General features: G+C 40.1%; 2 protein-coding genes across 9 annotated transcripts in view; both read right to left on the bottom strand.

The window, feature by feature from the left end:
- The window catches only part of LOC118220679 (protein tweety homolog 3-like), a 69,838-nt gene extending 65,577 nt beyond the window's left edge, over positions 1 to 4,261 (bottom strand). The window contains exon 1 of one of the 3 annotated variants that reach the window (XM_035404742.1): positions 2,882 to 4,261. In XM_035404742.1, coding sequence (XP_035260633.1) covers positions 2,882 to 3,007 — 126 coding nt within the window. In that variant the 5' untranslated portion in view covers positions 3,008 to 4,261. The remainder of the gene's footprint in view (positions 1 to 2,881) is intronic. The other 2 variants (XM_035404743.1, XM_035404744.1) reach the window with 2 other exon arrangements.
- Positions 4,262 to 6,600: 2,339 nt separating this feature from the next.
- Positions 6,601 to 17,036, bottom strand: iqce (IQ motif containing E). 6 transcript variants are annotated; one of them, XM_035404720.1, is made up of 24 exons: positions 16,940 to 17,031; positions 16,163 to 16,200; positions 15,903 to 15,950; positions 15,617 to 15,662; positions 15,360 to 15,506; positions 15,122 to 15,253; positions 14,941 to 15,011; positions 14,475 to 14,588; positions 14,267 to 14,317; positions 13,850 to 13,920; positions 13,590 to 13,662; positions 13,096 to 13,145; positions 12,847 to 13,004; positions 12,566 to 12,621; positions 12,128 to 12,357; positions 11,294 to 11,386; positions 11,050 to 11,146; positions 10,570 to 10,749; positions 10,397 to 10,426; positions 10,189 to 10,284; positions 9,406 to 9,533; positions 8,674 to 8,798; positions 8,318 to 8,455; positions 6,601 to 7,581 (listed from the first exon to the last, which is right to left on the bottom strand). In XM_035404720.1, exons 3-24 carry the CDS (start codon positions 15,918 to 15,920, stop codon positions 7,460 to 7,462), a joined length of 2,226 nt encoding a protein of 741 aa, XP_035260611.1. In that variant the 5' UTR covers positions 15,921 to 15,950; positions 16,163 to 16,200; positions 16,940 to 17,031; the 3' UTR covers positions 6,601 to 7,459. The 6 variants fall into 6 exon arrangements, 4 of the variants coding, with proteins under 4 accessions (XP_035260611.1, XP_035260610.1, XP_035260608.1 ...); XM_035404719.1 differs by having other exon boundaries at positions 15,423 to 15,506; positions 16,163 to 17,031; XM_035404717.1 differs by having other exon boundaries at positions 16,163 to 17,028.
- Between the last annotated feature and the right edge of the window lie 375 nt (positions 17,037 to 17,411).

Genomic DNA, 17,411 nt, shown 5'->3' with positions numbered 1-17,411 from the left:
CATTAGCATTGGGCAGAGACATCATCACACATCAATTTGTCACCATTATGATAGTGTGCTTTGCCACCGTGCTGCAGGTCCCGCAGCAGGGAGTGGTGGATAATCTCCCTAACAGCATCAAAGAGTCCCGGGGGACAGGGCAGGAGTGCAGGCCTAAATGGAATTTCAACTGAGTGTATGGGATCGATAGTCAAAAGGCCTCCCTCAGTTTGCCCCTTTCGTTCGATGGGACCGCAAGCCTTTGGCAAAGTGATGAAATTTGTAAATACACATTAGTGGTGAGTCCACAATCGGAAGCCTAAATCAGTGAGGCCCCAGCCACGCAGCCATTTACCTCCTCATTGCAGTGACACTGGGGAAAGCATGCTGAGCACGATCAAGTTGGCGGCCGACAGGCAGTGGATATGAATTAGTGGAGCATCATCTACGATACATCATACTCAGTGTAGCTACATATCATAGTACACAGGGCTCTACAGTGCTCCATTTTAGGAACATTTGCTCCTGAAAATAGATGTGTGTAAAATTATTTAAGAGCACATCTAATAACTGTGATTTATTAATGTACTCCTAAATTTTTCAATTTAGGAGCACATGCCCCTCCTTGAAAACAAATGTTACTGAAGAACCCTGGTACACAGTAAAACATGGAGTAGTACAACAGATAATAAAACAAGTAAGGCAGCAGAATGGTTTAAAAATACAAAGAAGTCAGTGAAGTACAGCAATAAAGAGGGGGAAAATGTTAGCGTGAAAAGCCAAATTAAAGCCAAACATGAAGATGGTATTGAAATAGGGCAGTGATTTTGTTTCCTTAATATTTTTAGGTGGGAGTTCCACAGAAAGATGCAGTACTAGAACTGACATCAGTTCAGTGGGCAGGAGTGTGCTTCTGCAGATCAGGCAGACACAGTGGGGCTGGCCGTTCAGAGTGCTGTAAGTCAGGCCTTTGTCTGCAGTAATCAGCCTGACCCACAGTTGGACTCTCCCCTGCTGGCTAGTTGAGCAATCCTCTGTGCCTTCTCTACTGACACCAGAGCACAACAAACAGATAAAACCCTTACAAATCTATAGACCTTGTACATTGTACTATTTCAGTTCCCCGTTTTGGTCCTAAAATAAGCATCCTGAAATTAATTAAATTCTTACTGGCATGGCAGTATCCTACAAAGGGTAAAAGAGCCATGGGCTGTATGGGGTATCATTAGCACTGCTTGAGCAGTAGATTTTTTGTTCCTTTAAAGCCACATACTGAGTCTAGATTACTCATGCCAACCAATGAGTTCATGAACCCAAACCACTGGGGTCCAATGAAATATCCACCAAGCACCACAGTAACAGCAGAACCTAATTTTTTCCCTGTATCATGAACAGCTTATACTGAAAACCCTTGTTTGTTCCTCCACAGTATCTGGGAAGGCTCAGGAAAAGATCATCACACACCATAAAGAAACATTCAACTGACCACAGGTTAGTCAGAAATGTCAAAAAATGTACCTACGTTCTGACAGATTGTTTACTTTTAGCCAAACAATACAATGACAGGATTACAAAAATGCATGTCAGTTTAGACAAATTACAGTAGTAATGGTGTGGACAGTAACAGCTGTGTAGAGCTGGAAAAAATGAAAAGTTTAACAAAACTGAGAGAAGGAAATACACACTAAGCTTTTAAATAACCATTTGGCCTTTAAATGGCCTTAGCCATGGCCTTACCTCATCTGTGACCTCCTTTTTCTCTCATAAAATAAATAAAAACATGGTCACCTAAAAGACCATTTGCTTGCCATAGCCTTGTCTTCACTTTTCAGGTCTTTCCTTTATCAGGCATGTGTACAACAGGCAAATAATAACCTGGAAAATTACAAAACCCTTGAACTTATTAACTGCAGGGCCCAAGTCAGTCACCAAACCCCAAGTAAAACAATTTACACTGAATAGGCCTAATGGAATGAGAGTGACAGGATCTTATAAACCTCTGGTAAAGCTTGATACCACTGCAAAGAGAATGAATATGTCATTTGGACAGGAGAAAAACAGGAGTGAATAAACATCCCGGAAGCTCTTTCCTCCTCACAAGTGGATTGTCCTTCTCAAGGTCAGATCTGAGCACAATTTGATACCACACATATGAGGACTTGAGAGACACAGTATATAGCATGTCTCATCCCACCTTGGATAGAGGGAGATGTGTGTGCGTTTCTGCTAAGACAGGTTTGGATGTTAAAGTCCCTCCATTCATAGAGGCTGCAGCACACACTCACAGGGGTTACAGGGACTGGTGGGTTCTCCATTATAATCTTATCATGGCAGTTCACATCTCTTAACCTATTCACAGACTGAGTAAACACTGGTAAATGTACACTAACCTCAGGTAAAATACTGTAAATGTGATATTTGCAACCCATTGTGTTATTTATTTTAATACCCCCTCACATCTCACTGGACTAAATTGATAGAAATATTGTTCTGATTTCTACATGAAAGATGGCAGGAGAAGTAACCATAAAGCAAACATTCGTAAATTAAGTGTACAATTTAGAATTGCCTAGAATTTCACCAAAGCCGCTGGATTACATATTTGATAAAATGAACAAGAAACTGTATTATTTAATATAACGACGTCATATAAGAGGGAGATCACGTGAACCCAAACAAGCACTTCAACATTGCATAGTAAATTTTAGACAGCCGAAGAACATACACCATGCAAATTCGAAATAAATATATAATTAAACGCAATTCAAGTTATAATGTTGCACGGGTCCTCGTATGGATCGTTTAGAAAATACATTTTAACCGCATGAATCATTCTATTTATGTATCATTTATGACGCTCTGAAGCGAGAACATTCATGCATGTAGTACTGGCTCAACCTACCTTTTGGTATTCCGAGTTTTCGGGGTGAAAATCACTGCTTATTTGTTCGAACTGTAAATTGAAGTGGGGTAGTCGGTGCAGTAGGTTCACCCACCAAGGAGGCGAGTAATTTACCACCGCTGCCATAGTTATCTTGTGGTCGTATGATTTTCCAAATCTCGTAAATAAAATTACACTGAACTTCGGTAATGGCTGTAGGATGCGCGAAGTCCAAATGCTTCTCTTGTATCAGGTTGATTGGTCACACTTGCAACTGAGCTCGCAAAAATCTTGTGTGGCATCGAATCTTGGAATCTCTTCTGTAATTTGTTCTGATAAATCAATGATAGGTCTGATGAGTCACAGTCTACAAAAATGTTTCCAGTTTCTCCATTTCAGTGCAGCAAGTAAACGTTACTGGCTAGTCGCAAGACCTGGCTTAGCAGTAACGGTAGAACAGCAACACATTGATAATGGATTGTAATGTTTGTTAACGTTGCCGGTTCAAGTTATTCGTTCAAGATGCGAGCCGAAAATAACACTTCTAGATAGCAACCGTGACAACACGAATATAACGAGATCTTTCTACCGTCTCTGGTTTTCCTTTCCTCGATCATCACCAATAGAATGGCTTTCTCTTTACTTTAGCTAGTATCTGTGTATCCAGCAAAGCTTGGATAGCTAACAGACAGTTATCTAGAATCGAAGGGGTTAAAAAGCTTTAAATCAGTCTTCCCTTTCCATCCGCAACATGATGTTAATTTCCCAATGATTAGTTACAAAAAAATAATGCTATTTCAGGAGCATTAAATAGCGAACTAGGTAGATAGCAAAAACAACTTTCTCCACTTTCTCAGTTATCATCACATTAACAATCAACTTGGCAAGTTAAAAAATGTAACCGAATTTCAAATCGGCGTGCTAGCTCGCTAGCGTGCTAGATATTTGCCCTTAGAGATTTCGAATTTAGCCAACATTGACAAATACCTCGCTAACTACATACACCATAAACACTCGGAGCATAGCTACCCTTCTCTGGCGAAATCATGAGGATGTTTAAACCACGGAATGTTTGTCTTAGTCCTGGCGTTTTGGATCTTTCCTGTTAATCCAACCATTCCTTGAGCTCTGAAGAGCAAGACTGAGTTTTTGCACGTTGCCGTCTTGTTGACAACGTTCCGTTCTCAAGAAATCCTGTAGCTAGTTAGTTAACTATTTTGAGATTAAGTATTTCAGAGTCCATTAATGTTATTAGTTTTCTTACATATGAACGACTGTCAATATCTGGGTATTGTCTAATAATGAGAATGAAACAGTCCTGAGCACCGTCGCCGAACAACCACAGTTAAGGACAGAGGTAGCTCTGATCCCTCGCTGAACCGTTTCATCCCACTCAGTTAAATGGACATTTGGTGATGATCATCGGAGCGAAATTGTTGAATGCACTGACCCCTGGTGGGGTAAATCAGGTAATAGTCTGAAATGGTGGAGCAGTGGTAACTCAGTTCCTGGAAATTATCATCATGTAGGTTTTCATTTCAACCCTAATTTGGCACACCTGATTCTACTAATCATCAGCTCACCAAGATGTCTAACTATTGAATGAGATGTACTTTGTTAGAGGGAGTTAAAACCTACAGTAGGGTAGATGTCCAGGAACAGGGCTGGTTACCATTGTGGGTGAGGGTTGAACACTATTTTTATACAGTCTATGGTCGAACAACTATTACGCTTGCAGTCCTGGGAGGTGAATTTTTTTCCTGAGAGGCTCCAATATTCGTTGGCTTGACCTCAGTGCATTTTAATCGGCGATTACAGAAAGAACTGGTGAGGATACGAGGACAATGTTGTTTATAACAATGGATATATTTACGCATAACCTTGGCCTATAGTATAGTAACCAATTCTGTTTTTTACTCACTTAACGGAATACTTTTCATTATCGCCCACTACATGCTTTAATTCAAAACTGAATATCCCTGCTAATAACTGAATTTTCTACATTAAAGCTGTTGTGGAAGAAACGTGCGGTCATTTACACATGATATTTGTCATTTGGGACATCTGTCACAATTAATCTTAATTTATTGACGAATTTTGCCACACGTCACGGAAAGCTAATTATTCTTTTAAGAAAGCTGAATATCTGTATGAATCATTTTCAGTTAAACGAATCAAATTAAATTACAGAAACCCCTTCACTTATATCCTTCTAATAAAAAAGAAACAGATATTTCCTACCAACGACTCCTATCTATAACGAAAAAATAACATCATGTGCAGAATAATGTCAAATTCAGACCAGTATTTAAATAACAGATGTATAAAACTTAATTGGATGATCAGCTGGAGCAAAAACCAAATTGCAGGTCTTTCAAGATGTGTTTATGCTGAACAGGGAGGTCAAATATTTGTAAGTTTTTGTAACACATTTTGTAACGATTCATTTGAACTGTTACATCCCTAAATGCTCTAGGTTGCATTAACCACAGAAACAACCGAAGAATTAACCAGGTTAAGAAACATGTATGTATAAACTGTCCCACGCAAGATAACATTATCAAAAGTGTTTATTATGAATTCAAATTTTAATTGAATAAGGCGTGACAACAGTTTTTCCAAGGCTGGTCTGAACAACGGTAATACAAAAGATAAATCTAACAAAAATAAGAGTAACCAAGCATCCCTAGAATGGAAACGGACCATACTCCCTTGTATTATAACAAGCACGGAACCATCTAGACCCACAGCGCATCTCACTTCCACAGACACATTTTGGCTGGCACCACCTGCACATGCGTCCTACTAAACGAAGCACCACCTGCGCATGCGTCCCACAAAACGTCCCTCAAAGGTCGTCCGTGAGTGACTGAGTGACCACAATTTGGCATGCATAGCCCACGGCGCCAGTTCCTGCGCACCGTAGGGAAAAGAGGACTTCATAATACTAGTATAATGTAACTGTCGGCGTGTCAGGGATTGATGGAGTGCCATGTCATCAACGTGGATTAGTCTGTAGTGATATCACCATTGGGATTCTGCTGCGTTAAATCCTCTCCAGGCTAGCACCTGCACCTAGGTAATGTCCAACCAAACCAAAAATCTTAAAAACAAGGGCTATAACTGTATCAGAAGACAATACTGGAAACATACTTTAGGTTGAAATGAGATGGGCACGGTACATATAGCTCCATGGTGGAATCATGTAAGTGCCCTTGCCATTTCACAGGGGTAGAACCAATTAAAACAGAAAATATCAGTGCTTTCTCAGAACTCACCAAAAATCTGTGTGATCACATTGAGTGGCAGTTATTCAGCAACGATGGTGTTGCTTTGAGTTATTGTTTTGACAAATATATTCATCCTCCTCTGATGAAATTAAATGAATGTGAGAACAAAATAATGAAGGGGCCAGCTTCTTAAACAAATATGTTGGACGGTACTTGGTGACAGCTTAGGAAATTTAGCAATTTAGTTCTCTTGTCCCTGTTAAGAGGTAAATGAATGAATGTATTTCGGATTTAAAAATCTTGCTATTGGTCCAGTGTCGAAACCACTGCCGGACACTAATAATGGATATATACAATATATTAAACATGTACTTTAGTAATGTGGATGCTTGTGATGGAATAACTTTCAACAATCGCAACACTGTATCTCAGTCACAAAAAGGAAAAACTACACAACAGCTGCATTCAATACACGTTTAATAACAAAAAAAGCAAAATTTTATAAATAGATTTAAAAAATTAAAAACTTTTTTTTATTACACAAGGCACTGCATCAAAAAAATAGCATTCCATGCAGACAAGACTCACTTAAAAGCAAGAATGCATTATACTTATCACTGATTAACAATGCACTCTTTGAGGATTTTGAAAAAAATGTATATGGGTTGGGTAATGGTGCACTACTGCAAGGATGCATTACATCATTAGGGGAAAGTCACAGTCTGATCCAAATGTTGCAGTGTCTCTGTATTACTTTACTGCACTGCAGAACAAGTCGCAGCCTCTGGTTTTTTGATAAAGCAGATTAGAAGAAAAAAGCAACAGATGCTGAAATGTAATGGGGTCATGAAGGGGTGGTTATCACAGTGTGAAGGCACATCACAGCATACCTTTAATACAATAACCCTGTAAAAATCCATACATCTTGTATGTTCATGATATTTTTATCATCATTAAATCAATCAAAATCTTCCCGGTGACAGAAGGCACTTCATGTGGAACCTTGACAAATATGAAATCACTTTACACAAGCTTAACGCAAATAAAGGGACAGTATAACCCATACAGATTATTCATGATTACACAGACTGCAGCAAATTAAACCGATGCTTGTAATCACATTTTTTACATTTTGTAAAGAGTCTGCAAATGCATGACTGATTCTACTGCATAATTTAGGGGCACCATTTTCATAGTTCATTCTGAAAGTACTCATGCAATTAATGCTGAGCCAAAGTAAAATTCAAACACCTCGGCTGGATTTTGATTAGCAAAAATGATTTTTAAGATGTATGCAAGCATGGATATGATGTGTTCATTTTGACCAAAATCTACATTAAATTAAGTGCACAATGAAACCTAACGAACGCTAGAAGTAGGAGTCCTTTCGCCTCACAGGCCTTGATGGAGAGACTATGATGTCATCGGAGTCATCAGAGTCACCTGCTTTGGCAGCTTCGGTGTCTGTGGGCTGATGGAGTTTTAACTGTGCTGTTAGAAAAAGAACACGGCATTGTAACAAACCTTTACTTTTTCCAATTCTACTTGAAGTATTAATTCCTTTTTTTACATCTGCAAGTTTGCCTGTTACTTTTCCAAACACACTTTTTAAAAGAGGTCTTTGCACGTAAAAATACTGCAGCTTTTAATATTACAAAGCATTTTACTCAATTACTTATTTTAACAAATATTTCAAGGATCATACAGTATTACATGGCTAAACAAAATATTACAACTGGTCAATTCGCCAGCAAACATGCTCAGTGCATATTTTTGAGCTTGTAGAGTACACAACAATAAAAAATGTTCTGATATGTTCCTGAAATCCCAGGAATGCTTAACTAAGATAAACCTTGGTTGCACTGAAAAATAATGTTGATTTATAGAAAATAGCCACTGAATCCTAAAGGTGATTGAACTCATGTTTGCTAACTTGGGTCAAATCAAGTCAGGTCAAGTCATTTTGATCATTTTAAATGTTTTAAGGTTTCAGACACCAGTAAAACCTCTGCACCTTACTGGTACATGTTAAGGTGACACCCATTTCCCCCAATAGGCTTAAATTCTGAAAAAATACTTCCTTCATCTTAAGTTTATTGCACGTTTCATTGGAAATTCTAAAGGATCTGCAGGTGAGTGATGAAATTTTACCAACATCTAAAGAGTTGAAGCATTTCAACGAATCATCTCCATCATGAATTTGATGGACCTCAGCACATTTACACACCTGGAACTGCTTTCTGTCTGACAGCGCTGTGCAGTTTGGAGTCCACACTGTTACAGTTTTCATCAGTGTCCATTTCAGTCACATCCAGGATGTCCTCCTCGATCTCCTCCTCTTCGCTCCCAGTAGCATTGCTACCTCCTAACACAAAGCAGCTCTGAGTCATTAATTTCATACCACTAATGCTAACAAAGGCCCTCACTATATTTAGCATCCGGAACATACAATCCATTTCTGTATTTACTGAAGGTTAAGCACCTTGGCCCAAGGGTACCGGGGCCAAGGTGCTTAACCTCCTGGGAATCAAACCTGTGATCTCACAGTTGCAAATCATGTTACAGCACCTCTGTTACAGTTACCTCCGTTACCTTGGGTGCTTATCTGGTAGCTCGGGATGGCTGAGGTGAGCCTTCGTGGCGCTGGTGTAGGTATAGAGCTCACTATCCTGGGAGCAGAGATCTGTGACTCGGGCCCAGAAGAAACACTGTATTCAGAAACAGGACCAGGAGAGTCACAGTAGGGCACTGCTTCCGTCAGTCACAAATGAGTGCCCACAGACCATGAATTGACAAGCCAACACCAAAATGCTCATGCTTTTCTCTCAGATTTTATTAGCTGGTTGAGACAATAATATAAAACACAAGGACATGTCTAAGACAAAGATAGCATGTGTTTATATCCCCAGGTCTTGTATCCCTGTATTTGGCTCAGTAAACTGCAGAATAGCGGTTTATTCACTCAGGAAAATTTCACAGTCCCCATGCCAGCGGATAATTTCACACACGAGCAGAAGCATGCTGACCTCGTGCACAAAATGAAGCAGAAGGATTGCTTTTGCGCAGTCATTCACAGGCTTTTGGCACAAAGATGCATACACATTCACACGCAAACACACGACTGGGTGCATATGAACACACGCACATGCCAGCACACGCACACATGCACACACAACCGAGTGCATGCAAACACACACACACAAACGACCGAGTGCATGCGAACACACATGCACATACTGGCATGCACGCACATGCACACATGCAGTACATGCACACACAATTTGGCATGCACGCGCACACACTCTGGTCCATCACCTGTTGGTAATGAATCGGCAGCGTGCCAGGTGCCCTCTGAACGCGGCTTGCAGGAGTGTCACCGCGTGATCATCCTCATCCTGACCTCCCTGAACACCACTGCTCCCTGTGGGCTCCCTCTGCTGGGCCTGAAACAGCAGCAGCGCTTCCACTCAGATAAGCATCAGCTGGCCCGCATGCGTATCCAGCATCAGAACAAACAGCAAACAACGCACCACAGCTTCTGCCCTGGAACTCAATATGCAGAAAGAAAACTGCTTCACGGCCAACATACACATGGACTGGGGGCGGTGGTGAGATTCACACTGTGCGCATTTACACGCGCAGTTATATCGTATTTACTTCTAAGCTCTGGATCACATGATTACGTGGGACGAGCCGTTATCTGCATCTGGTGCCCAGAAGGCCACTTTTGTATTTGATGACTTTCAACGTTAAACGTGCAAACCATCCATGCAACAAAACCCCCCTCTACAACCATCAATATGCTAAAACACACAATTTATAACTGTTCTCCACAAGCATTCATTAGCCCAAGCTAAAAATGCATCCATCAATTTGTATGGTATCTGTGCAAAGGCAACAGTTCAGTAAGGTAACAAGCAACCTTCAAAGCCACCTTCTGGCCATAGTATGTTACTGCAAAGCCTACAAACCAGCTCTGGGTAACTAGGAAATTAAGAGAACACTGTAAAAAAATCATTTTTAATTTTACTTGTTATCAAGAATGATACATGTTTATAAATAAGAATTCCACCACAAAACAAAAATTAAATACTTCACCTTTTGAATTCTGTTCTGACAGTGGTCTTTAAAGTATGTCAATTGTTTTTGCCTGGTCAAATGTCCCCTTATTGCTGACTGAATTATGACCAAGTCCTGCAAAGACAGAGCACATGACAAAGAGTGTGCAGCAGCTCAAACATCTTTTGTAAATATCCACAAGCATATGCTACTGAAACAAGACCCTTAAAATATTAAATGTACCCACCTCCTCAGAATATTCGGCTTTGTTCTTATTCTGAAAAAGAGAAAAAATGTTATATCCTAAAATTTGCCCTTATCCAGGTAAAAAGGAAAATTTCCAGTGTCAAACACAAGAAGACATTAATTCTGGACATATTACACGAGTACACATATAGTTTAACAGAAGGTCAATATTACCGTGCTTTTATACTGATGCCAGTGTCTCTGTATGGTCCTTGCTGCGCTGTCCTCCGTCTCCCTCGCTACTCGGTGGCGACCTGGTGGTGATAGAGTGGTAGGTGCAGAGCTTTCGGGAGTGTGCCCCAGACTGTCCTGAAACTGGCTCGCAACGTCGCCTGAAGAGGCTACCTTCAGAACCTGGTGAAAATACACACCATCCATTAGCATGCACGATGAGACTTAGGAAAGGTAAGACAATGTTTAAACAGTGAAAGATGGAACAAGGGAATGTGCGCAGATCTCGGTTACCAATTGTTTTCCATTAAAAATATGTGGAACAGCATGTTCAACTTTAATTATCTACATAAATCTCCAAAATTACACATTAAAACTAAATTAGAACATACAAAAAAAAATGACAAAGAAATTATCGAGACATGAAATGTATTAACATGTTTTTTTAAATCTATTTGACAATGAGGAGTGATTTCCTTTTACCTGATAGTTCTGCTCTACCTCTGCCCTGAGACGCCTCTCCTCCTCCAGTTCCTTTTCCAAACTTGTGACTCTTCCTGTCAGTTTCTCAATCTCCTCACTGTGGAATAAGAGAAGGACTGCCCAACATGCACTTCATTTACAATCCGCGGTGGCACTGGGGCGGACCCAATGCTTTTAGAGAGCTGCTGTACAAGCCAAACAACAGATAACAGAATGTGATGATGTTTGAGAAAGTAACTCTTACTTGTGGTGAGATGCCTCTTGTTCAAATGTCTTCAATCTCTTCACTTCTTCAGCAGCTTCAGCTTTCTCAGTGGATAACAGCTTCATCTCAGCACTGGGAGAGGTTGAAGTGAGGAAAAAGAACATCAGTGACTTATATTAGATAACTCACAGTAAATGCTCATTTGTTGTCTGATCAACGGATAATACATTTGGGTTGTTTCATAAATGAAATTAGTGCTCACTGCAGCTACATAGTCTATCATTCTAGAGTTAGGCTCTTTAATGTTGTTTAATAAGCTATCTTCAAACATTTTAAAATGTTAGGATGCATTATGTTGTGTGTATTACTGTTAACAGTTATGTTTCAATCCCCTTAGGCAAACTTCATGGCATAATTTAGTCATATGCAGAGGATATGACTCAAAATGTAATAGACCAATTTAATTCATATTATCACAATTTTGAGTCACGTTGCAACAGTTGTCCATAGCACATCGAGGGAACAGTAATATGACATTACTGAAACAGTTGGCAGGACCTTGAGGAGTGAGGATTTCAGTAAAAAGTTTTATTCAAACCAAATACTGTACGTCTCTTTAATTCATATGCAACCTCTCACAGCCCAAGCAAGATTCCTAATTACAGCCTTTGAAAGTGAGAGCAGTGTCACACCATCATTACCATCACAAGGCTTCAAAAGGCCCTCTAGTATCAAAGCAGCGGCCTCAACAGAGCAGTGCTGCAGAGTTTACAGTGGAGACTGTTAACAGTAAGACCTCAGAGCACAGGCAGGCAGGAGGGATTTTTACAGTGGGAAGCCAGGTTTGGGGTGAGCTGAAGAGCGCAGTCTTACGTCCTCTCAGCGAGGGACGCCTGCAGCCCCGCCCTCTCCTCCCGCAGCTTCCTGAGCAGCCCCCGCAGGCGCGCGCACTCCTGCTGGTCGCTCCCCGAGGGGGTCGCGGCGACTCCCTGCACGGCCGGGTCCGCGCTCGTCACCGCCGCCGTGCTCACGTGAGTGGCCCTGGCACCGCCCGCCACATCCGCCTCCTTGGACGACTGCGCACGTCCGGAGTCCTCCGTTTTCTGCCAAAGATATTGTTACTTTAGAAGGATTCTGAAGTTAATCAAAACTTGCACAATGTGCATAACACTGTCAAGCACGTAAGTACTAATACCATTCAACCAACAATGGGTACTAGCGAGACTCAACTTGTTACAGTAACAGAACTTCCCCACACAAACACACGCATACAAATCTGGTGCAAACCCATCCAGAAGAATATGAGCTCACCTTCTCAAGCTCAGTGATGCGCCTCACCAGCCTTTGCTTGCTCCATTCACTGTAACCTGAAGCAAAGAAAATATGCAGTAACCGTGCATTAACATGGCTGCAGCATAGTGTAGACTCAAACTCAAAGTTAATTTCGGGCACTGGAAAATGCAGAGATCCTATCTCATGTCAATATTGTGTCTTTTCAAAGTACTACTGAAGTACAAGCAGCCGTAGGGAAAAACGTTCAACAGCGTTACGAGCAATGGCATTAAAAAAGTGTGAGAGTGAATTGGGTTAACCTCTGGCAGTGCTCGAGGGGTTTTCTGTTGCTCTCTCAAGTTCTTCCCTGAGAGACTGATTCTCCTCTTGCAACTGTTTGCTATTTTTCGACAGTCTCAGGATGGTTGAGTTGAGGACTTTTTGCTGCTTCAGGGATTCTTTTCTCTCAGCTCGGTTGCTGTGAAGAGACCAAGATATTTGCTGCTGCTTCCTTTCAGGCCACCAGAAAACAGTGGATACATTTCAGATTTGTTAATGCTGTACAGTACCTTCTCTCTGCAGTCTCTGCACTGACAAGTAACACCTTTAGCCTCTGAATCTGAAAAGATAACCGCATATGTTTGAAGTACTATGGGATTATGAAATACAGGATTCACATATTTATTATAACATTAATTCACTGGGAAAAATATAGCATTTATACAAATATATAGCCTGCACGTTGTGGATATATATTGGGTGGGAATGAACTATGTGTATAATGGTTAGGGAAAAGGGCTTGTAACTCATATGTCGTAGGTCCGATTCACAGCTGGGGCACTGCCAATGTACTTTTGAACAAGCAAGGTACTTAATCTGAATTGCTTCCATGAATATATCCAACTGTATATATTAATTCCATTTAAAGATGTAATGTGTGCAACTCACTCTAGATAAGTGTCTGCTAAATGTGGAAACGTAACATAACATAGCTATGCTTCATAAAAGGAAACTAATTTAAAGGGCTTATTTTCATAATAAAAAATTAATTGCTATGACATACTTCCTCAAAGTACGTCTCCAGTGCAATCTTCATTTCCTCCATATTGGTGGTCTTCAAATCACTCTGCAGTTTGCTGAAAAAAAACATTCAATGATTATCATCACTGATATTTCAGTTGTACAGACTTGACATAATGACCTTAGCATTATTTATTCCTCATGCACATATCTTATGCTTTTGGACATTTCTGCCTTTGTCACCTAATGCTGAATCATACTGCAAGTTCTCAGACGCACGTATTTAAAATGAACTGCTCTTACGTTAATGCGCTGTCCTTTTCTTTGCACTGTTGCTCCAGCTTTAGAATCTTCTGTTTCAGGCTATTCGTGACCTACCAGAGAGTAAAAATGGAGTACATCATTTCAAATTCAATTTAAAATGTGGAACCGATTAGACAGGTATGAAACATCAAATTCAGCTGCTGGCCATAATGATTTCTCTATAAAATTACTTTGTTTGAATAACCCTTGACTTGACACGTTTTTTAATTTTTTAAAATAATGTGCACTAAGACACCCCACAGAATTAATACTGTGCCCCCAGTACCTTGAGTTCCAGTGCTTGATTATAAGCTTAAGTCATAATGAACAGACTGTTTAAGGGAGTATCAGCTTAGAAATTCCAGGACCTGTCACTGCAGAATCACACAATGTACAGCAGAATTTTAAGATACTCACTGCACTTCCATCATTCCTTTTATCAACAAATGCCCGTGTGTATTCAGAGCCCTGAAGATGAAAAATGTGGAAATCAACGAATCCTGCAGAATAACCAATGGACCGTTTCCCTTGAAAGCATTACTTTGAACGAATTATATTGGGAACTCAACTGAATGATTTTCTGAACATCAAAATAGAAATATCTAGTTATCATTCAATGGTTTACCTTGGTGGGGTTAAGCAGCTGCTCAATTTGTTTTTCTTTTTTGCTGTTATCCTCCTCCAGTCTACGCAGTTTTGTCTTCATCAAATCATTTTCTGATTTCTGCACCTGCAGACACTGAACAAGAGGGTAAAAAAGGCCCTTCAAATACGAATCCAAACTCACCCATTACTAAGAAGTTATTTTGTCTGTGTTCCAAGGGCAAACTGACAGCTAGAAAGGGAGGTCTTCAGATTTTCAATAGACTGCATAATGTCATACTTCAAAATGGGCCACTCAAAGAACCACAATCTAAATGACTGTAAATACAGAGGAAAAAGGGCCCATATTTTCCTATACCCAAATCACTGGCAAGATAATTAAACAAAGGCAGCAATAACATGACTCAAACATGCCCCTCTTATCACTACACACTTCTTATCACACTCTTGAATGATGGCCTTTCTGTAATTCCTTTTTTTTAATTTACCTTCTTCAGATCAATGATCTCATCATACATGTCTTCTTTCTCTTTAAAGTCTGGAGTTCCTGGAATGTAACCTGGGAGAAAGGAAAACACAACAAGAAGTCAAAACTAGCACTACAAGCTCATGGAGTTTCAGTAACAACGCAGCTGTACTCTCTCTCCAGCTGCATTAACCTCTCCTCACCGTTGCTGGAGGTACGAGAGTGCTTCGGTTTCTTCATGCCAAAGGCCTCCTTCAGGTACTCAGGTGTGCTTGTGGAAGTAGACATTCTAGCCGACGTTACATCACAGTCCGCTTTCAAAGGCTGGGACAGGGCTGCAGGGAGAAGTTGATCAGCTGAACTCAAAGAACACCCAATTGTTCATCATCATAAGACTGGCAACTGCCGAACAGACAAGAGAGAATGCATGCAGGCACAGACCAAGTCCACTTTTGAGGGATGCCAGCCAAAACTCCCGAGGTGCACGTGCTGTCGGGTTCTCACTATGCATCATCCCAGTCCCTTTCAGAGAGCGCCACACTGCTGCCTTCTTCGAGTGCAGGTTTGTGCTAGACAAATAAGGTGATTCTAAAAAGGCAAGTTTACAAAAATATAAATGCTTCACATAGATCAGACACAGCAGACATGAAAAGAAACAAAAATATACTGATAAAAAGTTACACTAAGGAATGCCTTACTAGGTGATGGAGGCGGTTTACTTGATGTTTTCTTTTTTCTAGGTTGCTGAGAAAAAAAGGGCAAATCCAATGACCAATTTATCATCTGCATTCTAAAAATATTGTTTCTCAACCTCATTTCATTAGGTATACTTCAGCATATCTAAAATGTTACATATTGCCTTCAGATATAGGAATTGATGCGATACTTTTAGCCAGTGTCTTTGTGAACAAAATCATTGATAAAATGGGCTATGTTGTACTTATCTGCATGATTTGAAATGATAAAGAAAATGCAAAAATATACCTTCTCGGTTTCTGACATATAGGTGACAACTGAAAGTCCATCTTCACCCTTAATGACACAACCAAACCAGTTAGTCCACAGAAAGCATTGACTACATTTGACATTAAGAAGATCCTGGAACCTACAAACAGCTAGGTAAAGAGTCAAGCCAACAACTATCATACTTAATGAGCAGTGAAATACTTTAGCAGCTGTTTTACTAAACTTGATATTCATCAAAGCGCTTGCAATATTTGATGGTCTTGCTATACTGAACTTACCAGATCTTCCAACTCTTCATCCGTCAGGAAATCACTGGCTGCGACAACCGACATAACGTTAGCTTACTTAGCAGTCTAATAATTATAGACTACAATAACCTAATCATTTAATTTGTCAGAATAATACACATGACCATCCTAGGTCTGTTGTGTTACAAACTCAACCTTCCCATAGACTAGTTAGCTGTTCTTTTGCCTAAATAAGTTATTCGACTTCATGTTAAGTCGTTTATTTTTGCAAGCTCACCAGCTTGCTATCGAACGTGAACTAAACGTGCCACCTAACTAAATTGCATTTAGTTAACTTGTGTCAACCACCTAAGTAGCCTGACTGCTGATACTGCGGTTATCCATCAGCCTATTGATTTGTAGCTTGTCATCGAAGAAAAAAAGGTTGACATGACATTTGCTAACTTCGCTAACTCTGGTAGCTTAAAGATAAAAACACATGCACAAATAAAATATTCCAATTTCCAAAAACGACGAGGAACAATGCACTCCGCGAAATGCTACAGCCCCTTCTCCGAGAATAGCAAGCGAATGTTAACACTAGCTAACAAGCCGATTGTTCGCTCGGTAGCTAGCCACAGAAATAATTAGCCAGCTAGTTATGGCTTCTCTGGCTGGTTGTGACAGCGTTGCAGAAGTTCTCCGCTTTTCCCAATTCAAATGCTTTCGTTGAGATCAAGTCTTTTAACTATACTGGGCAGAAATAGGCCTACACGACAGCTCATTTTACAATCGCTTAATGTACCCAGCTTTGTAAGTGTCCCTTACTCAAGCTATGGCATCAATGTTACACTGACTGCAGTCGTCTAGCAACCAGAAACAGTGTAGCTGCGAGCTCTATGGACTCTTGCGTGCTAACTCGGAATTTATTTATTTATTTTTTTGGAAAACTACGCGCTATATTTGAAACAGTTAACAATCACAACAAATGCTCGTTAAGCCTTTGTGTAATTACAGCATATACATTTAACAGATTAAACAGATTCAGCGAAATGTTATAAATAAGATAATCACAATCGCAATAGATCAAAGATAATCACAATAAGCAAAAAAAAAGAGAAAAAAAAAGATTTTTAAAGTGCATTTTATGTGTGTAGCATACATGAGCAACATTACTGAGCATATGGTGGGAATATTATGAATTGAGTTTAGATACTGTATAAATGTAAATTAAATCTTAACTGAAACACATTTCCTTGTTCAGCGACGAAAATGTTTACAGAAGGCTATTCTTAGTTAA

The sequence above is a fragment of the Anguilla anguilla genome, chromosome 2 (assembly GCF_013347855.1).
Source record: "Anguilla anguilla isolate fAngAng1 chromosome 2, fAngAng1.pri, whole genome shotgun sequence".
Lineage (NCBI taxonomy): Eukaryota > Metazoa > Chordata > Actinopteri > Anguilliformes > Anguillidae > Anguilla > Anguilla anguilla.
Note: the sequence above shows the minus strand (reverse complement) of the source record. Positions and strands in the feature narration are given on the sequence as shown.

Coding starts and splice junctions, on each gene's coding strand:
- iqce (XM_035404717.1), bottom strand. CDS start 16,216: ATGTCGGTTGTCGCAGCCAGTGATTTCCTGACGGATGAAGAGTTGGAA. Junction 15,951..16,162: donor ATGAAGAGTTGGAAGATCTG/GTAAGTTCAGTA, acceptor TGTGTCATTAAG/GGTGAAGATGGACTTTCAGT. Junction 13,146..13,589: donor TGGAGACGTACTTTGAGGAA/GTATGTCATAGC, acceptor TTATCTTTTCAG/ATTCAGAGGCTAAAGGTGTT.